At 35.3% G+C, this 24,945-nt stretch overlaps 1 protein-coding gene across 1 annotated transcript in view; it reads right to left on the reverse strand.

The window, feature by feature from the left end:
• Positions 1-1,855: 1,855 nt before the first annotated feature.
• The window catches only part of LOC104617174 (ryanodine receptor 2-like), a gene marked incomplete at its 3' end in the record, with an annotated part of 37,379 nt that continues 14,289 nt past the window's right edge, over positions 1,856-24,945 (reverse strand). Inside the window, exons 11-26 of the mRNA XM_010282423.1 lie at positions 23,536-23,809; positions 20,580-20,694; positions 19,775-19,907; positions 18,471-18,574; positions 16,925-17,108; positions 16,469-16,655; positions 15,901-16,006; positions 14,460-14,580; positions 12,997-13,166; positions 11,805-12,025; positions 10,405-10,495; positions 8,259-8,399; positions 7,299-7,462; positions 4,275-4,353; positions 3,557-3,646; positions 1,856-1,993 (exon numbers count right to left, since the gene is read on the reverse strand). Of these exons, the coding sequence (XP_010280725.1) occupies positions 1,856-1,993; positions 3,557-3,646; positions 4,275-4,353; positions 7,299-7,462; positions 8,259-8,399; positions 10,405-10,495; positions 11,805-12,025; positions 12,997-13,166; positions 14,460-14,580; positions 15,901-16,006; positions 16,469-16,655; positions 16,925-17,108; positions 18,471-18,574; positions 19,775-19,907; positions 20,580-20,694; positions 23,536-23,809 (2,318 nt within the window). The remainder of the gene's footprint in view (positions 1,994-3,556; positions 3,647-4,274; positions 4,354-7,298; positions 7,463-8,258; positions 8,400-10,404; positions 10,496-11,804; positions 12,026-12,996; positions 13,167-14,459; positions 14,581-15,900; positions 16,007-16,468; positions 16,656-16,924; positions 17,109-18,470; positions 18,575-19,774; positions 19,908-20,579; positions 20,695-23,535; positions 23,810-24,945) is intronic.

Consider the following 24,945-nt stretch of genomic DNA (forward strand, 5'->3'; position numbering starts at 1 on the left):
CCTGGCACTTGGCCCTATTAAACCTCATACACCTGACCTCGGCCCATCGATCCATCTTGTCCAGATCCCTCTGCAAAGCCTTCCCACCAACACTCCCACACCATTTGGTGTCATCTGCAAACTTACTGAGGCAGCACTCGATCCCCTCATCCAGATCATCAATAAAGATATTAAACAAGACCAGCCCCAAAACTGAGCCCTGGGGAACACCGCTTGTAACCTGCCACCAACTGGATTTAACTCCGTTCACCACAACTCTGTGGGCTCCGCTGTCCATCCAGTTCTTTACCCAGCTAAGAGTACACCTTTCTAAGCCACGAGCCACCAGTTATTCCAGGAGAAGGCTGTGGGACATGCTGTCAAAGGCTTTACTAAAGTCCGAGTAGACAACTAGAGCATTGCTGGGCTTTTGTGTATGGATTCTGCTGTAACAGATAAAACTCATGTCCCCCACAGGTACATCTTCCTTTAGAAAGAACAATGTCCAGAATTTTGTTTCCACGTCTGATACTATTTTCATATGCATGTATATGAGGATGTACAACGCCTACAAGTTCAAAGGCCTCCTTTCAAACAGCAGGTATTGTTAATAGAGAATAACACAAAGGACATACAAACAGCACACAGTAAATAAATACTGATGAAGTATTGTTTTCTAAAGCAAACAATGCAAACATGGTTACATTAACATGAAGATACTGATTAAATATACTTAAAATTTCTCAGCTGAACACAGAAAAATGCTATTGTGTGTACATGTGTGTAATGACAACACAACACATTTAAACACAGGATGAGTATTAATATGTACTCAAATAAAGCTGTAAAGCTATTCATTCTTAATGAGCTCCTCATGCTTATAAAATATATACAAATATCTTTGTCAGTATATATTCTTTGAGGCTGGTATTATAAAAACACAAATATTGGGAAATTTGGAAGACAAGAATTTTGGAAAGCAATTATAGTGTACAAACTATAATGTGTAGTTTAGCACAAGTGCTAAATCAAATCACTTGATATACACTTTCTAGCGCCTATAGAGAGTAGAGAGGCAGGTTCAATTGCTCTTTTTTAACAGGCATATCACCACTCACACATGTAAACACTGCAGAGCTGAGTGGAGAGAAGAGGGAAAGATTTTTCCCCTCCATTTTATTTCCCCAATTGGTTTGGCTCCATGTGTGTCTGTTTGAATGAGAGAGAAAGATTTTCTTCCCTCCCCAGTTTAATTGCAAAGTGTATGGAGCTCTAAGAAAATACAGTGCCAGTATTTCTCTACTTTATCTTTACAGTATTTTGATTTAAGAAGGCTAACGGAAAAAAAACAATCTTTCACATTATCAGAATTTTGTCTGTAGGTGTAAACTTTATGCTGCATTAACATTGATATTTGTATTAACTTTCCTTAAAAAAAGAAATAAAAATAATTTTTATATGTACCTTTATTTATTTCTTTACATGCTTAAAGGCATCCATAGCCACCAAATTAAAAAAAAAAAACAGACTAAAATCGTATTAATACTCACTTTTAATATGTAATCACCTACTGATGTAAATAACTCCTCTAATTAATGTAGTTAACTTTAAATCAAGAGAACAAATACATTCCTATTTCAGTTTTGTTCAGTTTTTTGGAAATGTTTATTAACATATTACTTTGGACCAGGGAAAGAAAGTTTCAGCTTCAGTGAATAGGCACCCAAACGAATCTTCAGAGTTGTACAACTGCTTGTGAAAAACACTTTCACATATTTTTACGCTACAGGTTTATTTCATCACTTGTAGAATCAAAGATTGGACAGCAGATTTCACATGCCTTTTATTAAAGTAAGTTTTTAATAAAATGTCTCACTTGACTGGTTTGAGATATGCGACGCGTCCGATTATACAGTGCCATGGAATCTCCCTCCCGTGTTCTTTCGATTCTCCATCCCCATGCCAGCATAGTTTTTAGTGATTCTTTGATTGGCCATCGATAAATTTCTTTCTCCTAGAAGAATGCACATGCAATAATGGTTTTGCTTATTATGTGGCTGTACAGAGCAAAAAATAACTATTGGGCTTCTGCCTAGTTATACCAAGATTCAAAGAAATGTACTGAAATCAGCCCTTATTGCTCAGTGATACTGCAAAGCAGCAAATGTAAGATATTTAAAAGTTTATTTATCATTTCAGAGGTGGGCAGAAGAATTCTAGCCATGCAGGAAGCTGATTATCACAGGGATAACCGTGTTAATGGTGTGCTCAGATATGAACTCAAAGGTGGAGCAGTAATTATCAGGAGTAATGCAGTGTTTCGTCTGCTACATGACACAAACCAACATAATCACAGAATCATAAAAAAGGTCTGCGTTGGATGGACCTCTGGACATCATCTGGCTCAACCTTCTGTTGAGGTCAGATAAGCTAATCTAACTGGGCTATCAATGGTAATAAAGATTAGGTTATTTAGGGCTGGTCACATTATGCCTTGAATATTTGCAGCACAGGTGATTTCAACACTTCTCTGGACAACCTATTCGAATGTATAAGTTGTCAAGATAAGAAGGACTTCCAGGAAGCATTTCTGCTGAATCAACTTCACAGAATCACAGAATCATTAAGGTTAGAACAGACCTTCAAGATCATCAAGTCCAACCATCAACCCAACACCACCATGCCCACTAAACCATGTCCCAAAAGTGCCACGTCTACACGTTTTTTTAATACTTCCAGTGATGGTGAATCCACCACCTCCCTGGGCAGCCAGTTCCAGTGCTTGACCACTCTCTCAGTAAATATTTTTTTCCTAATATCTAGTCTAAACCTCCCCTGGCGCAACTTGTGGCCGTTTCCTCTTGTCCTATTGCTACTTACTTGGGAGAAGAGACCAACACCCACCTCACCACAACCCCCTTTCAGGTAGTTGTAGAGAGTAAGAAGGTCTCCCCTCAGCCTCCTCTTCTGCAGACTAAACAACCCCAGTTCCCTCAGCCGCTCCTCATAAGACTTGTGCTCCAGACCCCTCACTTACACCCATTGCCTCTTGTCATGTCACTGTGGACCCCTGTGAATCCCTGTGAAGAGAATACATCCATCTTCTCTATAACTAGCATTTAGGTACTGGGAAACTGAGATTATATCCCCATTAGCTTTCTCTTCTCTAAGCTGAACAAACCCAACTCCTTCAGCCTTACTTCATTTATCAAGTTCTCCAGCCTTCTAATCATCTTGGTGGCCCTCTGCTGGAGACCAGACAAAGCCTAAACCTAAGTCTTCACTAAGCAAGTATGCATTCCTGTATGACCTTACCGTAAAAATATACTGGCTATATGACACTTCAGTTTCACCGTAAGTTATGCTGTGTAAATTCATCCATGAATATGTTGAATGGCCTATTTATCGTAAAATAAACCCTCTATCTCTTTTTGAGATTTTGAGGAAGGCAGAGATCACACATTAGCTGATGTACGCTAAAAATTTTTAAAAAGTAATGTAAATATAAGTTGATGTTTTCACAGTGAATGAATAAATCTTTCACTCAACCTGGATCAAGAATGAACAAATTCGTTACCTTTTCAGATAGCAACTTATATTGTTTCATTAATGGTTGCACTTTTCCGGATTCAGAATACGTTTCACCATATGTCCATCCGTTGGCAAACTGAAAACATTAATAATAATTAATAATGGGGAAAAGCAAAAAATTATGAAAAATCCTATTTTTATTGGTACAAAGGAACTGAAAAATGCTTCTGCAGAACTGTTCTTAAAATTTTCTTTCTACTATTTTCTCAACCAACATTTATATTATCTATGCATAATGAAATTAATTATGTAGCCTGCCATCTTTTTGAAAATTAATGATTACACAAAGCTAACATTTCAATACATTTTTTTAAAATATTTATATAGAGCAGAATACTGAGCTACAGTTGAGGAACTATTTTTAATACTGGGCACAAACCGGACAAAGGAAAAAAAACCTTAAAGAGTTTTTTCCATTAAAGATTTGAAATTTCAAGTCAATACAATTCTTAAACAATTAGTAAGTATATTTACTCAAAAGTGAACAATAAAAATAATGAAATGATGAAACTGTATTTGAAATACACATGTGCACTTCCAGAACTTTCCCTCAAATGCATTTCAAGAAAATATCGTTTATATCTTACCTACATACCAACTTGTAGCATTATGAAAAATAATAATATTCAGAGTAAAATATTTTAAAGATTAAATGAACTGAAATAAAAATTTTGATTTTGCTTTAACAGGAATATAGATTTTACCTTTTCCATTGACCATTTGTCATGAGAGTGTTCTGCATATTTATTGATGAAATATTCTAGCTTTTCAGGTATTGTAATGCTGAAAGTGAAGATAAAAATAGCCATTATATCACACATGCGAAAATGTGAATGCTTTTATTTTGAAGAAGATGTTCAAACAAATAATTAGTAGTGCATCCATTCCAAGCATCTTGCTCTGCTCTGTTTCCTCACATGCAGGTTGCTCCAAGCCCCAGTTAAATCAAAGCAAAAAGCTGAGTTATTTAATGGCCAATTAATGAGAACCACAGCTGTTGTGGGAATTTTACTTCTTCCACACACATGTGCAGGGAAGAAATCAATAATGATACTGAGCATTAATGTTTTTTGTCACATATTTCTATTACTAACATTAATTTTCTTAAGATTAAAGATGTAACTATGACCCACAGTTTCAGAAATATGATGGTAACTTATTGCATGTCTGTTACAAACTTAGTGTGGTAACAGTCCTTTTTGAAACATATCATCTATTTTATACACTAATATAAATTTTATTATATGCTTGAAGCACTATGACTTATGACAACTCAAAAGTTATATGCTCAAGGTTTTATTTTCCAACACCCCAATGAATATTAAAAACATTAAAAGCCTTATTAAAAATAGAAAAAACCCCAAATAAATACACTAGCTTTTCAACAGATGTACAAGACAGTGCAGAAGTTAAGGTTTCTTAAGCAGTAAAGGAGAAGTAGCTATCCTTAACTGTCAAAACAGGCGCTACAGACAGAATCCTCTTCCAAAAATAATGTATCAAATATCAGTATTTTTCTGCATGTGCATTCCTACCAATGAAAGGGAATAATTGCTTCTTGATTACTTATGAAATAGCAAAATCTTCCCTTCTACAACAAAGAATTTTGGCAGCAAAAGTGTTACAGTGCCATCTACTGCAAAGTAGAAGAGGCTGGTTTTTAATCTTCAGTCATAGGGTGGGGAAAAAGCAGAAATATAAAACAAAATTATGTCAGAGTAATGGTCTGCAAGAGCCTAACCACACACAAAGGCCAGAAAATATTCATCCAGCATGGTCATTCAGTTTTTCATTGTTTGGAAGTGTGATGTTCAAGAGGAACTCTACTAATAGTAAATACTTCGAATAATTTCAGAAATGCAAAGAATTGGCAAGTACAATAAACTTCATATAAATCAGTCTAGGACTAGCAAGCCATGTGATGCAGGATTTGCATGTTGGAAGGATATAGGATAGGTTGGAAGAGACACTGATAGAAGTAGTGCATCACAGAACTGTTAGACTCCTATGGCAACGAAGTGACTGATGATTTAGCTAATGTTAAGTAACTTTTTCTGAGTTTCTCAAATATATCCTGGCTATATACAATTTTCCTCTGAAATAACACCAGATAAAGTCATCTTCAATTAGTTAAATGATAGCATAATATCCTTACTAAATTTTGTTAAATCTTCATGTATCTTAAATACATCTTAGACAACTTAATGGTCACTGATGTGATTTCTACATTGCAGTCTAGATTATTTTACTACTATATTTTGATGTGCACACGTGATGGATGCACTTGACCCCTTAACCAAACTAGCAGAAGTTTGGTACCGGCTCCAAAGGTGGTAAAGGCCTATGCTGTAAAAAGGCCAAGAACTCCTCTAGTGGCAATCTGTTCTCTGAAAACCCAAAAAGGAGCAGAGTGACATGTTGAGCATTGATGCATATCAGCTTGGCTTTTCCAAGACTCATTTATCAAGGAACAAAGAAAGCTGTGACTACAAGGAGTCTCATGCATACCTTTCCCATCACATGTAATTTGACTACAAGCCAACCACTTTATTCCATAAGTATGACAGCCTAAGTGAGACTTCTTTGAGCTACCCCTGCTAGGCAGTGTGGCTCCATTGGCGGTGATCTCCCCTTGCACTGGGACACCTCTCAAGGTTGCTCCTTGAGGCAGACAGACCTTTTACCAACAGCAGACCTTTGGTAAGTGACCAGTATCACACGTAACCTTGTAGTACTGTAACTTCCATTTGTGCCTTGGTAACTGTAACTGCTTTGTGTCTTGGTAGTTTTACACCACTGTTCAAATGATTGTGCTGTACAGTACTAGAGTGAACCTTGACATCAAACTTTGTTAAGACACACTTTTACAACATCATATTAAAACCATGTTTGCTAATACCTTTGACAGTGGTTCTTTAGGTGATCTAAATCACCCATTCGCAACAGCATACATGTACATGCATGCTGTAAAAAAGGTATCAATCTACTGATGGCATTCTGTGCTCTGAATGTTAATACAGACACGAAGCTCACAAAGGCAACAGAACAAATGTCTTACAAGTGGCATTTTTCAAGATATAGTGCATAATCACACTGCTGTAAGAATATTCTATTCTTACAAAGAAGAATGGGGCACTTGCTGTAGTTAAAAATCAGGGCACAAAAATCCCATTCCGATATGTGTTTTGTCTGGCTAATGTGCTTAGAAGAGCACAGTCAGGGTCTTACTGCCTAGAAAGAATGAAGATCTTTCTGTCCAATTCCCCATTATTCATAGTAAAAAGAAATTACACAAATGCATGAACATCATTGTTTTCTGTAGGTACACTGTCATTCACACACACTGAAATTAGTGTCTTGGCACATGTTAATAATGACGGGGATGATGTAGACTAGTCTACTTTTTCTGCTCCTAAAAACATGCTGGTTTGTTTGCAGCAAACATACAAAGGTAACTGGACACTTCTACCTTCAGGATGAAAATGCATTAAAAATGTTTTAGGTTGACAAGAAAATTAAGTTATGTAACTGGATATTTATTCCTTTATATGACTTCAAAATATATAAATAAAAAATTAAAATATAAAGTTACATCCTCCATTTTTTCTAGAAGATAAGCGTTCAGATGAGAATAAAAGCTGTAAGCTCACATCATACCCAACAACAGACTCCCTCCTTCTTTTACACATTCATAATAAAAAACTAATTGCAGCAAAATAATTCCTTACTTTGATGTATCAACAGGCTGAGGATTAAAGTTCCCATCTGAATCCATTGAAGACTGTTTTTCCATCATATTGACGTAATTTGATTCCATATAGTCTGGAGGTAAGGCCCCTGCAACTGCGCTCAGACAAGGCAAAGCCAATTTGAACAGTTCCTGTTCATACTTCTGTGGAACACACAGGAGTTAGAAAGTGAATAATGAATGGAAGCTATCAGCATCACTGCTGAAACTAGTGTAGCTATATGTGAAACCAAGTTGCCACAGAATGGTTTTCTTAGTATGAAATTGAATTTTTGTTCTGAAAATAAAGGAAACCGACTATCGATAGCATATTATACACTATAGATAAAGCTAGGATCAAGTCTTGCTCTTCCTGAAGTAAATAGAAGTATTGACTTCACTGGTAGCAACACTAGGCTTTTTTTAGATGTCTGGGAAGACAACATAGCACAGGAACATGCACAACATTTCTAAATACCTAGATTTAAAATTAAACTCATGAAGTTTTAAGTAGGTTGGTTAAAAATACTCACAGAATGAATAACAAATACATACCAAGGTGTATTATTAAGACACAGAATTGACTCAAGGGTGATGAAACTACAACTAGTAAGCAAAGGACTATGCTCTAAGGTTTAAGGTAGAAAAAAAAAAGTGCAGCTTTCAGTCACCTGCAGATGCCTGATTCGCTTTTAGAGCTCTAAAGTGTAGTTGACCCATACAGATACACCTCAATATGACTTCATTAGCTATATAATTTTCTTCTATGAGCAGACAAAATGGTACATCTATGTTAAAGCAGAAGCTATAAGAGGAAGATTTAAATTTACTAAAGCCTATATTTTTCCCTTTAAAGTGGATACTACAGTGTTGATAAAAGCTGGGCTAAAACGATGTTTTAAAGAAAAAAGGTTACACAGTAAGGTTTTTACAGTAGTAGATGGATATTAAAATTAATTACCTTCTGAGACAAGGCATCAAAAATACCCCAGAACAACTTTCTGGATAAATGGAGTTCTTCTTCTGAGGCAGCACCAAAGCTACCCCATCCACCTGGCAAACAATAATACTTCCAACACCTTTCATAATGATTTGTCAGCAACTAAAACAGAACATATTTTGAAAGCAAATAAAATATAACTGTTGATATTCTTCCATTCTGGCACTCAACCATTACACACACACTGCCAGAAAAATTTCTAACTTTTATCAAGAAGCCATGTTGTATATGTATTGTTTAAATCATTGGTGAATATACACACAGAATGAGCAGTTCTGTCTTTTAACATTAGTGGCATATGCAAAAAGCATGTGACAGAGGATAATTTTCCCCAACACGACAAGAACTCTGACAGCTCAGCTGAAGACAAGAATCCACCTTCACTTGTGTGCCACTATTCCGAACACTGCTGCTTGATGGCTAAGATAGTAGAACCATGATTTCGCCTAGTTCCCCATTATTATTTACATGACTGAGAGCTATTCAGCGATAACTCCCAGTGTGACTCACCTCTTCTACCCTCCTGCCCTCTATTACAATTGGAAGAGGAGCTTTATCCTCTTTCCCACTCTTTCATTAAATGCATATTTCAGGGATACTGTCTTCGTAAGTTGTTACAGGATTCCAGATTATCAGGAACTCAAATGGTACAAGGACCTACTACTGGGTATTTGCCCAAGTGAAACATCACAAATTTTACACTTAATGTGTCCTTTATGTCCCTGAGTCACAGACAAGAAGCAGAAAAATCAGTTGCAGATCTGTCAGTAAAGACAATCCCAAACAAAATTTTGGCAATAGCAAAGGTCACTTTCCTCAGAAGCTCCTATTACTTGTTTAGGTGTCAGTGGACAAAATAATTTGCCCATGCTAAGACCATGGTTCTCTTCATATCTATATTCTCCCAAAGCCTGACTTGCCAAAAAGGTTCTAATTATTATTTCTTTCCTGTTCAGTTCAGCAATATGGGAAAGTCACTGCAGTCATGACCCTCAGGATCGAAAAACCTGCTGTCCTAGATGAACAGATCTCAAGAAGCTGGGATTGTCCTTTGCACCCCCAAAAACCCCAAAGAACCATAGCCATGAAGGGAACGCCAAGTTACTCTGGTTTTTGCAGCACATATGTCATAATGCATTAGAAAGGTCCCCTTCAGGGCAGTATACTAAATTATCAACTGCTTTTCTCACACATAGGCACTAAAGAATGGCTGTTCCAGCATCTTTAGCTTGATTCAGTAATTCTTGGGGGACACAATCAAATTGTGACTTCTTCAGCAGGGGAAAGACTATGCAGCAGGTCCTGCCCTTGAAACTAATGACTTAAATTCCTCATCTGAGGTCAGAGACCATAATCTGGCTAGTAGAAGCCTGTGTAATTCTGAGAAGTATTTTGGCAAAGAAATAAAATGTAAAATACAATTAATGCAAATATGTGGCTTTGAAAGACTAAAGAATTAAATAAGAAAACATTAAATACCTCGTTCAAAGTTGTGGCATGAAAGCATTAAAAAACATTGCTGAAAAACAGCAGTAGTTAAGGTGGGAAATTATATGTTTCTTAGAACTGCTAAATCTGAGGAATCTTTAATGAATATGTCATCTCAGAAAGGATGACTAGGAATGATAATCAAAAAATATGGACAAATCTTTGAGGGCTGAAAACAAAATGGAAGATTATTAAAAAACATGTATGGCTTAGATTTCCAGGCGCAAACCACAGAAAAAGAGTCTGTTTCCCAAAAGCAGAGAAAACGAGCACAGAGGGCAGAAGCAAGCCTATAAATTGTGATCTTCCTTTGTGCACTGGATTCTGCCTCCTGCCCCCAAGGGTCTTTCTATTCTGTTTGCATATGGGCTTTAAAAAAAAAAGGAGATAATTAAAGGAGAAGCAAACATTAGACATGGACTTCATTATTCCATATGGATAGACGTAAATTCTACTAAATTCCTGGTGAAGAAGCAATTTATCTTTCAGAAACTATGGTCTTAGATTATTGCAGAGTGGAGAAAAGATAACAAAGATGACAGAGAATATTCTCCATGCAGGTATTTTCCTTTGGATTTTGATTCAAGGAATGCTGATGAATATTAAAATGTATTTTTACCTTGAGAGGCATCTTTGCATGTTCATTTAATAGAGGAACATCAAATACTAATCTTCTCAGCAAATGCTGCATCATGGAAGGCCGCAACTGCCTAAAAGCAGACAAACCCTTTCAAGAAGGCGTACCAGCATAGTTTCATGTAAATAATTAATACAACTAAGGAAACTTGTCAGTTCTTATGCCATTAAAACTCTTCAAATTTGTAAAGTAATAGGATTTTGCTAGTGCACTAAAAAACGTGTCCAAAAGAAAGGAAACAAGTGCATACCAAAGAAAACCTTCTGAACAAGCAGCAAATCAAATGTTTTACAGAAGCAGAGAAAATATCTGATCTATAGACCAAGAAAATCCAGGAAAAAAATACCGAATTTTGATATTGACTATTATGACCACCATGCCCATGAGAAAAGGCTATAATGTTAATTTCTTGTAATATATCTCAATGGCTCTTAAAAAGATCTTAAAGACTAATAAAGACTTAAGAGCACTAACTCTTTAGAGGTATTAAACAAGACATGCAGCAGTGGGCACCAACTGGAAGGACAGAAGAAATAGGTATAGCGTGTATGTTAGAATGGCACAGACATTAAAGCTTTCCAGATAAATAGCAAACACTGGTCCACTTTACTGGTTCTTATTAAGGTAGTATATAGAGAAAATAGTCAATGTGATATATTTTATAAATAAATGCTATACAGTACTTTTTTACAGGACTATAATATAAATGTCTGTCATTTCTGAATACTTTTCCACATTATGCAAAAAAGTATGATAAAATATTGAAAAAAGACCAACTCTGGCAATTTGAAAGGCTAAATGTTGCTAAGTTTAATCAGAAATTGAAGTCAGAAGTGTCTAGCCAACTACTGATAATTGAGCCTGTAGGCTTATGTAAAAAAAAGGAATAATCAACTGTTTTTGAGACTGCAGATACTCAGACAAAATTTGTCCTATATGTGTCAGTAATGAGGTATAACAATACTAGTAATTCATTAGGATTTGAAATGTAACACAACATAAATAGTATCTCCATAGAACTGTATAGTCTACTGATCACGCACCATACCGCCAATCTGTACAGCTAGAAGTATTTAAATGGCACTTCAGTGCATACACAATTCCGCATTTCCAGAGCTCTGTCCTTTTTGCAGTATGTCCTCTTAGTTAATTGCCACGGGTTTAATTTAAAAAACCGGTTAATTGCAAAGTAACTGAGGACTGCATATGAGTGATTAATAAAGTTGTAAACTGAATACAGTGTATTTAAAAATATCCCAATCATCTGCCAGCAAAAAAAATTAATTATGCTATTGGTGGCATAGCCCTGCATTCCTGTATTATAAATATCATAGGTTACTCAATCAATTAGCATTCTTGTACAGCCAGAGGTATTTTCTTACCCACAGATAGACAGTAAACACTCTTCAATAGAATCTCGCTGAGCTTTGGTAAGAGAGCATCCCTTTGAGAGTCTGTACACTGTATGTAATAAGGAATCGATGAGGGAAGCATGGTGCTCTGTGCCAGCAAAAAGAGGAGCACATCTGGTCAACAGAGGCAAGACTGCTGTGCAAAGGTATCGATTCAGAGCCAAAGCCATATCCGTAGCACTTAAAGCAGCCTATGAATTAAATGGGACAGAAATTAGATTAGTCTCATCAATGTTGTTACAAACAAAAATCTCCAAGACATACAAATAAGGATTTGATACCTACTGGAAGCTGGACACCTAGGTTTTTTTCCTGCTTCTAAAGTCTCACAGATGGCTTTTGTTTTGTTTTGAATGAATGAAAACATAAATACTAAAAGGTAGTCATTCAAAAACAAAACCATTTTCAAGACTATATTAAAGAACATCATAGTTGCTTAACAGAACAGTCCAAAATCAGGTAGTATCAGTCAAGTATGCATTTACAAATCTCAGTATGTTTCTGTGGCACAATCAAGCCCAAGTTCAAAGTGAGGAAAAAATTCTCACCTGCTGTTTCTTAAATAGCAACATAATTATTTTCAGAAAATTGTTGTCATAAAAGGCCAAATAAGGAAATCAAAGTCCATCTCTTAGCCCTCATATAAGCTCTCTAAATCCCATCTTTCTGGACCAAGCCAGTTAAGAAAAATCAGATGGAAATAAGCCTCACAGTAAAAAGGCGGCAATTTTAAGGAGGAACAAAAAAAAAAATTTAGTGATTTCCTAAATAACAATGTAAGTGTGCCTAACAAACGTATGGAGATGAACATTTTCTGTAAATCTCTGTAAAGGGGCAATCAGTTACATGCTTCACTGGCAGCTTATCTGATTTTGATTCCATAGCACAAGCTCAGAAAGTTTCCTAGGGAAAGGCACTGCATCTCTTATGGATATGGGTATCAATGGGGGCTCTCTTATAAAGTGAGCACCATTCTGGAGAATGCTTCTTCACTGTTCTTCAAGTATTCTCAAAGCTCAGCAACAACAAGCACTTCATCCAGCATTTGAGAAATGCAGAAGACAACATGAAGAAATAAAAAAATGTTTTTTTGAGGGATGAAAAATGCTGCAGTGTTCAGTAGGATAATGGTACAGAAATAACAACAGACTTAAACCCTTACTGTATCTAAAGAAGCAGCAGCACGAAGATCTGGCAGAAAGCCAACTTCAAGAAGATGTAGGAGAAAATCCTGATCCTCAATTCCATAGACCCTGTCAAGGAACAAAACCATGGCTGCCTTGTGATCTGGGCAAAACCCCGCAGACATGTCAGGTTCCACCACAGTACCATCTAAAAGGAAGAAATAAGACTTCAATGACAAGGATCATCCTTCACGAGCAGACTAGGCAGTGCTACTACTTGTCAGAGACTTTGAGTCTCTGTTAATATCAAAGCATCTTCCCCGTGGTTTGTTACACAAAGGCAACACATTTGTAGTTAACTGAATATGAATACATAAGGCAAATTCTACCCCCATAGACCTCAAAGTCAATACATGCTTTTCTGTTCATACTTGGTGTATCAGTTGATATTCTAATATAGTGAGTACCCAAAACATACTAACTCATTTGCAGAACTACCTAGTTCTTAGAAGAAGCAGACAGAAGGTAAAAAATACAACAATTCTACATCAAACACCCCAGGAATGCAGCACTGGTGATCATATCTGTAATGTACGACAATGAATTAAGATTGTGCCAAAAAATCCTCTGTATCTGAAAACTTCTGAAATAACTGAGACAAAGTTGTTGCAATATTTTTTGATATATATATATATTTTTATATATATAAAGGAAGTAGTTTGCAATATTTTGATACTTTCGTTTCCAAAACCAAATAAACAGTTCTGTATCTGCGATTCTGAGATATCACCTATAGATCTATCACTATTTGGAATATAAATAAAAAATGGTGTAATAGAATGATTCATCTTTTTATCTCTTCTACTGTAATCTATTTGGCATTCTTGTGATGTAAGTCCCTAAACAATCCAGTTATAAAGTTCTCCCAAATACCCAAAGAAGCATATATAACTCCTTTCCCTTTTATACTGATGCTCACATAGCTCCTGCTTGTGTTTGATCAATTGATTGATATTGCAATCAATTCTATGTAGGCAGAAAACACGAAGAAATGCATTTGCATATGTATGTCACACCTATAACTTCACCATAGTTGCTGAAGAACAACTCTGGTGTCTTTAGTAAAATCTGCTAGAAACAATTGATAGGGTTAGAGCAGTAAAAGCTAAGTATTATGTTATCAAGAAAAGAGACCGCAATTTTTAAAAAATATTTTAGAAAATTAGAAAGTTGTAAGCTGTAATACATTTTCATGATTTAATTTAAATGAATGGGATTTACATCAATGATTTAACTGTACACAGAATTATTGCCTATAAAATGCAGAAAAAATTTTGAAACACGTTTGAAATACACATAATTTCTCTTCTAATTCATCTAGGAAACAGTTTAATTTCTATAACATTTTTAAATACTGAGAGAAATAGGAGTATCAGTACGTGGTTAAATTACAAAACATAAGAATGGGTCGGGAGAAAAAAAAACAGAATAATCATCTTACCTTTAGCTATGGTTGGCATGTGGAAAGGAATACTAATTACTCCCACCAAATCCTCCAGTGGAATCAAAGACCGTAGAATTGATCTGATTCTAATGGCTTCCCCTTTACCAGCATGGATTAGCTAAGGAAAAGACAAACAAAAAATTAACCAGGTCATCTTTTTATTTTGTATCATGTGTTCATTTTCTGGAAACTTCCTGAACCATAGATAAACAAGAATGACTGCTCTCAAACATGCATTATAATTAATAATGTAAATTTCACACAGTCTGTGTTTATTTGCTGTATTTTGAATTCAAATGTGCAAAGTCTAGAAATCTAGATGTTTGGTTATTTCAATAAGACTAAACCGATCTTCAGAATGGAATGTTAGGTAAAAATAGGTGAACAAACCATCAAATCATAGCATAGGGTGGGGGGTGTGCACAAAGAAAGCAAAAGAAAATTTTCAGATTTAAAAAGCCTGTTTTACTGTCCTGGCCAAATAACAACATTTTCAAGTATCCCAGTTATTTTGGTTTTGTTTTTTAATATGGAAGCAAGACAGGGAGAAAACAAGACAATTTTTTTATTCCAACAAAGCAGATATTCATATACTGACCTTATTATATGGATATCTCTCCCCTTTCTTAAGTTACTGATCTCTGCACAAATCTGATACTGATCTCTCCCCTTTCTTAAGTTACTGATCTCTGCACAAATCTGATACTGATCTATATGAATTAGGGCACATTTCAGAGCGAAATGACAAACACTGCATAACTAAGTAGAATTTCTGAAGAATAGGAAAGTATTTTGAATCGTAAACAACAAATACTTTCAGACAGTCTCAAGCTCTTAGGAACTAAGTGATAAGGGCTTGGTTTTTACAGTATGAGTGTCTAATAATTTGTATGTAATGCCTGAAATACTGATATCTCACCCTTGAGAAGGTTTGTCAGTGTGAATAAAGATTATGAGATATTGATATGTATATTCAGGGACAATGCTTATTGCTATGTTTTAAAAGAATTACCCACAACATTTACTGTTTAATATGCAGTTTAAACAGTTTGTTTAAAAAAGTATACGAAGACAGTAAAACCATGCTTAAAAAAAAATAATCACTCTACAACCTCACAATAAATAGGGAAATTTGATTGTCACAATGGACATTCAAACAATATTCATGACAGAACGTTGTTGAACGCTAACCACAGGGAGCAGTAATAAGAAAAGCAATGGAATAATTCCTTTAAGAAGAACAGTTTCTGAATAGTTTACAGAAATTCCTTGCAAATCAGCAGAGGAACACATTATGTACATTAAGATACTATGTAGCCATACCACTGCTTTAATACTTGATAACATGTTACTGTGAAAAAGCCAAACAGCAAACCACGAAACAATCAGTAAAATAACTATGCCTTTACTTCCCAATGCATGAAGACATAAAACTTACATGCATTTCAGGGGCACAACGTCCTAAGAGATCAATCAAAGCAGCATAAAAGGTCATGATTGCATTTCCCATGTGAATAGTGTCATCTTCTTGTTCTTCCATTTCCCTGCAATTAGTTAAATGTTAAAATAATTAAAAGATTAAAAAAATACAAGAAAGTTTTTACATCAGCAATAAATTAAAAAAAAAATCTGCTCATAGGTGTAACAGCTTACACATAGTATCTTCCTGTTAACTAGTAGACTTTTAGCAGACTAACACGGAATGGAAGTTGTCCCTAAAAGATTGTAGTGACATCTGCATTCATTTATCTGTCTCATTTTGCATCAGCGGAACGATTCTTAACTGACTGACAAAGAAAAAACAGAATTCTAAAGAGGATTTAATATCTAGAGAGATTTACTTAAATTAACAGTGCAGAGGAAGCACTATTTGGCAGAAGACAAATCTTTACCCTCCATAGGATCCAAGGAGGAATCCAGCTGATAATTCACATGTTAAAACAAACAAGTAATTTCATTACTAAGATTGTAAAACAAACAAAAATGATGGCAATGTAAGCACCTACAGGGTTTTACTAGACCCATTATTTGGGGAAGGTCCATCTCTTGTTGGATCTTCTGATATTTGTATTGCTTCCTCCATGGCAGCAAGTAAACCATTGCCTCCTTCTCCTCTTAGAGCTGGACCAAAACATTCAGGTCGACGGATAAGCAGTCTGACTACAACATTAGCGTTCTCCTCCACACTCTCTCCTACCACATAGAAGAAATATCAAGATGTAAGATTATATCAAAAAGACTTCTAAAATACAATTAGGAAAAGGTACACAGAAGTGCAGAATCTATACATCAGCAGATACTTTAAACTAAAAAACAGTTTAAGTATCACGACAAAGTTACATAAACACATAAACATACTCCTCTATTATTGTAATAAAAGTTATTAAATAACTTGTATTATGTTATGAAATAACATAATACAAATTATGAAATAGCTTGTATTACTATTTTAAATGACAAACTTATGTGAATATTAGAGGAAGTTATAAAATTATAGGCTTCTACTCCACCATTGCAAAATACAGCAAAACGAAGAAAATCCAAATATCTCTCTCCTTCAACTGGATTCCATCCGATGTCTGGGTAGCCTTTAGAAATCAACAAAGGACAACTCTGCAATCCACATCCAGCCAAGTAGCGAACCACCTAAAAGCAAGGTCAGATGAAAAAGATACTAACTGTGAAAAAGAAGAGAAGTGCAGTTTCAAGGTGAAGCATCCTCATGTGTTGATTCGAATACGGTGTCCACATCCTATTATCCCCTACAAAACCATATCATAATTTGGGCAAATCAGAAGAGAAGCCTCTGTCTTAGTTCACTTTCCCAGTTTTTTTCTACTTCTGACATGAACTGCAAGACCTTACTTATTTCAATACCATTTTTACTCTCTCTAAATCACTGCTTTGCTGTCTATATCTCATTTCTCTTGCAACTCTGTTACAAATTAGTCACTTTTGTACTATTCCCCAACTACACACTATCCATATTTGAAAACACGTCTTCTAATACAACTGACAGGTCTACTCTTTTATTTTAATCTTTCCTTTTCACTTGCCTTTTTTCTTGCTTTCTTTTTAAACACACGGCAGTAACACTCCCTGTAATTCAGACCTATACTCTCAGTACTAGTTTTCAGTTGGCCCTCTCCTTTCTGAATTGTAAGAATTGTAAGCATAGCCTTTAACCAGTTCAGACAGCTTCATTTTGTTGACCATTTATAAGAACAATAAGTCTGAGAATGTCCTTTTAAATATACATGGTCCATGTTCCTATTCCAAGGATCATCTACACTTCTATTACTCCTGATATTATCTCCAGAATTGGAGGTCTTCAAGAACAAATTGGACAATGTGTTCCACCGTCTTACTTTCCATTAGAAAGTGTTTTTTGTCTAATGTCTATCTTGAATCTTTCCATTATTTAAGCCGCTTTTCTTATCCACCACTGACATAACTATTATTCTATACCTTCCTGCAGCAGCAATTTACATATTCTACACAATTGTAACGTCACAAAACTCACATCTTGAGTTTTTTATTCTTTAGTCTAATTAATCCCAATTCCTTCAATCTTTTCTGAAGGAGGTTTAAGCATTAGGAAAAACCACAGATAGATATCTCTATGAAAATTTGTCATCAAGCTGTAACAAACTGTCATAAGGCTTCTAATAATCCCTATTGCATTATGCCACCACTGCATGTCACCATGAAGACAGAACAACAAAAAAAGATTCTAGTAATGAAGTTTTGTTGGATATGGACTCATTATTCCCAAAGTAAAAGGAATTGAGGCAATTCCTTCTCGTTACACCTGCGTAGGTAATAACCATAAACTCAGTTCAACTATCCAGACCACCAGCAGAAATATCAATCAGATCCTGATAGTCTTCCTCTGAAAGGTACTTAAAACTCCCGTATAATTCTTATACCCTTGGATTTTGATTACTCCAGGAAATGGGAATCTTCCCCCCTCTACAGGGGAAAAAAAATGCTTGATAAGCTACCAACCTTCTCCAGATCAGGCTCCCTTAAAGCTAGTGCAAGTTCATTGTTATCCATCACAGAGGCTGCTGCAACATCTAAAGGAGTTGATCCTCGCATAGAAGGAGAGGCTGTTAAAATGACATTTAGTTTCAACACCAACTTGATAAAAAACAATAAATTCATAGGAAATACATTAACATTTTGTCATTAGTTAGCATATGATTATCAGCATGTCATTTATACCACTCAGTTTATAATAAATCATCATGTACTCATATTAAATTTGACATTGATATGAAATTAAAATATAAAGTCGGTGTTCAAGCTATAAATAACTTTACTTACACGTTCCTATTCTCATCACATACTTCAAGAGCTCATTCCTTCTAATTTTCCTAACAGACACAACTTCTTTTTAGGAAAAGGTAGCAGGGATTTTATATCTAAAGCACTGACATTTTATCAAATGTATTGAAACAGAAAAGATCTAAAATATAGATCTTTAAAGCTTTAAAATATAAGATTATATATTACCTATTTCTTTAAAAAATGGCAGTCATTATAGTGTTAGAAAAAGCTAACGTTTTCATATTAACACTCCAAATGCATTTGATTTGGGCACTTTCTCTCCAAAAAGATTTTTAGTTTATACTTCTATCCTGTTACCTATACATGAATAAGGAATTTGTGATAGTTTAAAAAAAATTATATAATTATTTAGAATCATCATAGTATTCTCAATTACAAGTACTAAATTAAATAAAGGATAAATCTAACTTCTCTATAACACTTCAGCCTAGAGAAGAAAGGCTAACCTTTTAAGAAAATTTCAAGGTTCATTTCTGGGCATCTTTACACGCATACCCAAGCAAATGAGCTCTGTATTTCTCCCACTGCCATAGATGTATACTGAACAGTCTACAGAAGAAAGTGCAGGGGAGCAAGCTTGAGCAGTGACAAGTAAGCACTAATGAAATGCTGCCAAAACATATTTATCATTCTCATCATCAAAATCAGGATCTTATTCTGTTACTCAAAATGTGCAATTAAACAGCAACTCTGTCTTAATATTCAGGCATATACAAAAAGTTATATACTAAATTGCCTCAACTTAATGCTACTGTCAGGGGTTTGTCTGCAGTTAACAAAACAGTTAATGAAGATATTTTTGCACTGGGTAAAACAGAAACCTTACCCAGTTTTCCCCCATAAAGGAGAAACACAGAGGGATGCAGAAAAACACAGGTGGCTTATATATATTCATATATCTAATTTTTTTAGAACTATTTTTGGTTTAGAATCTCAAAAGCCACACACCTATTACTTACCAAGGCCAACACTGCTGTTTTCCAATAAATAGCTAAGATGATCAAACATAGCTTTCTGATTCTGCCTGCTGATGCGGCAAAAATAACACAGAAAACGACAGCAGTTTGCCACCATCTTTGGGAAAGTGATTTCCTAAGAAGAAAATAAAACCAGACTGAAGTTCAAACTCTAAGATAGGCATAAAACTTGCAAAAGATCATTCATGTCACAGCTTTTTAACACACTAATATTTATGCATCATATCCATTGCACCTCAGTGAAGTTAATTGTTTAGGTTTCACCCTGGAATCAACAGAGCTTTCTCAGCAAGTAAATGATAGCATCATAGAATAGTTTGGGTTGGAAGGGACTTTAAAGGTCATCTAGTCCAACACCCCACAGACACCCATACCCCTTACCCCACATAACTCCTTAAGCCCCAAAGATCAAGGTATAAGCTTGAAAAACAAGAGCTGGATTCATCCATAAATTCTAGATTCAAACATGAAAGAACATGAATGCTTAGATCCAGAGAGTAATACTGCATCAATTTTTAATTAGTTTCTAAAAAGATCTCCCCTTTACAATTCAGTAAGTGTATAAAGTGCTATTTAGTTTTTTCTTTGAAGCATCTGAAATTACAATGCTAATTATATCTTCCTCCAGAATGGAAGGACAGGTTCTTTTAAAAATTTAGTCAACTATTGTGTTAATGGAAATTAGTAAGAGGTTATGGTCTCAGTACCTCCAATGATTGCTCAACACCTTACAGGATAAAGCTTATATATTATAAACTCTCTGTCTTCTAACAGTAAATTGCTTTACCTTGGATTCTCCTCCACCAAGCACATTTACCATCACTTCCATGACAGTTTCATGCATGCCTAAAGCTCTCATGAGATTTGGATGTTGGTAAAATACTTTATTATTCATGATGTCTCTACAGGAAAACAAAATAAAAAATCGGATTAAAATGTTATGGACCAATAGTTTACCTATTAGGTTATTTGCAAAGCTGATGTACTGTGCAATTCTTCACCACCTGAGACAAACAATTACCTCAGGGACCTTTTCAGGTTCAGTCTCAATCTCTCCTGATAGTCTATTTTTCTATGCACATTGTGGAAGAACCTGACCTTTCTTTTCCCGTATTACAGTTATTGCCCTAATCACCACTTGATTACACCAGAGTAGGATGCTCTTCTATTTTCATTAGAAATACCATTCCAGCTAAAAATATTTTCTGACAAGAGCATGATCAAAACTGCTATATCAGCTTAAATTTTAAATTCAACTAATCAATAATTTTGAGAAAGTATGTTTTTCAAATATTTCCACCTTGAGACATTTGACAGCTGCTGTCAAAACCAAGAAAAAACAATTGTAGGGGAAAGAGAATGTATACCCAGCTATCCTCTAAGCATCAGAAACAGAAGTTGCATAAATATTAACCATAGTTCATGAGTTACTGCTCAAAAGAACTCTTTTCTCTTACATATTTCAGCAGAACAGATTTACATACTTTAAAATCAGTCCTGAAGATTATAACGTCAGTATTTTATGCAGACATGTTATGTCCAATAAAAATGCCTGGTTTAAAAAGTAATTAAATTTCTAAAAACTGTAATTAGTCTTGAAATCACACACAACCTATAAATAACTGTGAAAGCAATCAGGTCTTTTTTTTTTTTTTTTTTTACTAAAACTGCTGCAAACAGGCAAGGAAAATTTCAGCCTTATAAAAGATGAGACATGACAAGGACTGTTCCATCACTTTAAAAGCTACAAATCCGCAACTATCAATCATGCAAAGAGCATGCATGCAGTATGTCTGACGTAGGTGGCACTATCAGAGTTACTGACTCCCAATAACTCCCAGAAAGATCTTTTCTCCCCAAAGCCTACAACTGGACTTCATATCAGAGATGGCAGAGGATAGGCCCTGCCTGCAAAAGCTATCCATATCACATCTCCTTTCTGCACTAATGCTTCATGCTGTGTAAAAAGACCTCGATGGTATCAATCTGCCAAGTCATTCTAAACTCTGCCTTGTCTACAGCAGCTTTCTTTTACAGAAATACAGTACAGAAAGTCAAAATGTCACCTCAGGAGCTGACCAGCAATATTACACTACTTTGGAAAGTACACGCACTTTTTAACTATGGACTGCATCAGGAAATGTCAAATGTTTTTCAGTTAAGAAAAAAAATCTTAATGGCATTTCTGAGGAAACTGAGTTTTTAAGAAGGAATGAGTGGCACTTCCATTGCTCAGCTGGAAGGAAGGAATACTTTCCACCTGCAGCAAAAAACCTGGCATTTCTAAATAGATGCCGGAGCCCAGGTTAGGCTATAAAAAGTACAAATGGCACAGCTGGATAACCTACAAGATAAACAAGACTATGATAGAAGCTACCAAGAAGGGTGATAGGAGCAGGCAGTGAGAGCACTAGCTTAACAGAAAATACTCCTTCTTCCTTACACCAGACTTTTACATAACACAAAACCTTTACAATTAAATCAGATTCACTAAATCTTAGCTTTTAACCCATAGCAGAAAATGTTGAGGAAAAAACATGTAGAAGAACAAAAAGAAAGTAGAACATGAAATGAAAACCCCTCTGAGATTCGTTTTTTCCCAGGCACAACAATGCCAGAATCTTGTAACCACTCACTCATTTTATCACTTGATAGCTTAAGTGAAATATAAGAATCCAAATTTGAAGTACAAAGGTGGATTTAGAAATATGAGCACTTTGTGTCTCTTGACAGGTGACGGACTTTGCCCTTTGCCAAAGCCTTAGCATGAGTACATTGAGCATCGCAACAACCAGAGAACACTGATGGGAGCTGCTGGCAAGCTAAGAAGTATGCATTGTTCATAATGACACTACAAAACTAGGTATAGATATTATTTGGATATTTGAGGTTTTCAGTAAGCTCAAAAAAAAAGAAAAAGGTATATCGCACAACAAAAGCTTCTCTTCTCCTTGCATTTCTGGCATTCTTTCTATAATGGTATCTTTGGTTGTCATTGCTCTTGCTGATTGGGGATTTCTAATAGATGACAGCTGATGCTGAATCTCACCACGTATCTCCCAGATGGTAATATTTCTTTGAAAAAAGTAAGATTAAAAAAACCAAACTCTTGGCTAGTAGAGGTGATCATGTTTTCTTTACTGTTTTCTGCAATTGTATTCTATTAGGCTGTACTATACAGTACTATTAGACTGTATTTCACTATTATTAACCATGTAATTATGAAAAATAAGACTGGTGAACTACTTCATAGTTTAAATAGTGCCAACTATATTCAGTGCAATGTACATTGGCATATGTACAGAACATGTAGACACAACTCCATTAGCTGGCTACTGAAGGGAACTGCATGTATCAACAGCTACCAGTCACTGCATTGATATAAAAAGGACAGTATTCTTGATAGGATTCTTCACAGCCATACTATTTAAAATACGGTAACAAGATGTATTTTGTAATATCATAAAACATTACATACATGTTTTCAACTTTTCTCACAGGAAGTCTTACAGATGTCATTTGCTTCTCTCCAAAAATGAAGCATATAACGCTGCAAAGTATCTGCATTTTTATCTTACAAATGAAGATACTACACAACTGATACCAGTGTCTGCATTTACACCCATATAGACTATTCACATTCAAACTTCATGTATAACCTTGGCCGTAAGTATACAGCAAATATACTATTATTTACATACAAATATCTGTAAATAAAGAGATGTTCCACTCCAGTTATTTACCCTAATCCACGAATCATAAGTTTCTCTTCCTCCTTCCCCATTCTGACACTAAGCAAGGAACGGATTTGGCCGAGGGATGCCAGAAGATTGATTGTGTCTTCCACAGACACACTATTTATGGTGTAGGTCTTTGGTAGGGCTCGCACCAGGCCACCAATACCATCATATTGGCGATGTAGCAATACAAACATGGCCCTCACTAACTCCGGGTCTTCTATCACCGATTCCTGGGCCCAGCGTACCATTGTGTCTGAAATCAACTGCTGAAGAGTAGCTGTGAAGAAAATACATAAATCGCAAAAATACCATTAATTGCTTATCTTGCTACGTAGTCCCTCAGAACCCATTATGCAACATGAGGAATGAATTCAGTTCTTAAGAAGCACCTTTTCTTGGTATTTCTTTAGCAGATTATCCAAGGAAAATACAATCACACAAGAGAAGCAGAAACATCTCAAAATCAAAGCCTATATTTAAAATTAAAATACAGAAAACAAATTTGATAACATCAAAAATTATAAAGACATACAAGATGCTCACAAAGTCACCAGATTTATTTCTATGTATTGCTTTCAAGATTTTTCCAGGAATTCAGGTCTGATGGTTCTCCTTACATATTATGAAATAAGACTGGAAAAATATACTGGTAGCACATGTACATGCTGTATTATTTATTTACATGTCTAAGCTTTGTAACCATTCAAAATTTTGTAATTTACGAAACAGAATAATTTAACTTAGTCCTTTGCCAAAAACAAAGGCCCTTCAAAAGAAATAAAAATGAAGAGACTGCAACCAAATAAATGGTAAATCATCATTTCAATATTTTGATTTCAGTGTCTAATGAAGCAAGTAACACATAGCTGGTATTCTCACAGACAATCTTTATCAGTTGGGATATATAAAGTGCTATATAATGTCAGTTAAGATTTGAGACTACAGTTTAGAAAAATTACTCATGAACTAACAGTCAGGACAAAGTATTTGATAAAGACAACTGAATAATGCTCTTTTTTCCATCTGAGGGAACTTCCATTCAGGTTTGCAAGATTTTGTCAGATCAACTCAGGATCCTCTTGAGATATCATGATAGTTATACATTAGAGAATTTGACCTTTAATACTTATCTAACAATCAATTTATTTCCCTATCAAACAGATAACAATGGAAGTTTGAAAGGGAAATTTGATCATCCCTCCTCAAGTTCAATAAACTGCCTAATAAATATTCAGACTTTGAAGACGGTGGCTGATGCAGAACAAATATCAAGAATGTTTTCAAACAGAAATCTATGTGTTGAGACAGTAATATAATTTTGGACTAAACCACATGCAATTTCAGGCTAAACCTCTCCCAAAAAAGTAAAAGTACTTAAAGATATTGAAGGGTCAGGCATCTACAGAAAAAAGA

This window comes from Phaethon lepturus, unplaced genomic scaffold (assembly GCF_000687285.1).
Source record: "Phaethon lepturus isolate BGI_N335 unplaced genomic scaffold, ASM68728v1 scaffold5050, whole genome shotgun sequence".
NCBI classification, from domain to species: domain Eukaryota; kingdom Metazoa; phylum Chordata; class Aves; order Phaethontiformes; family Phaethontidae; genus Phaethon; species Phaethon lepturus.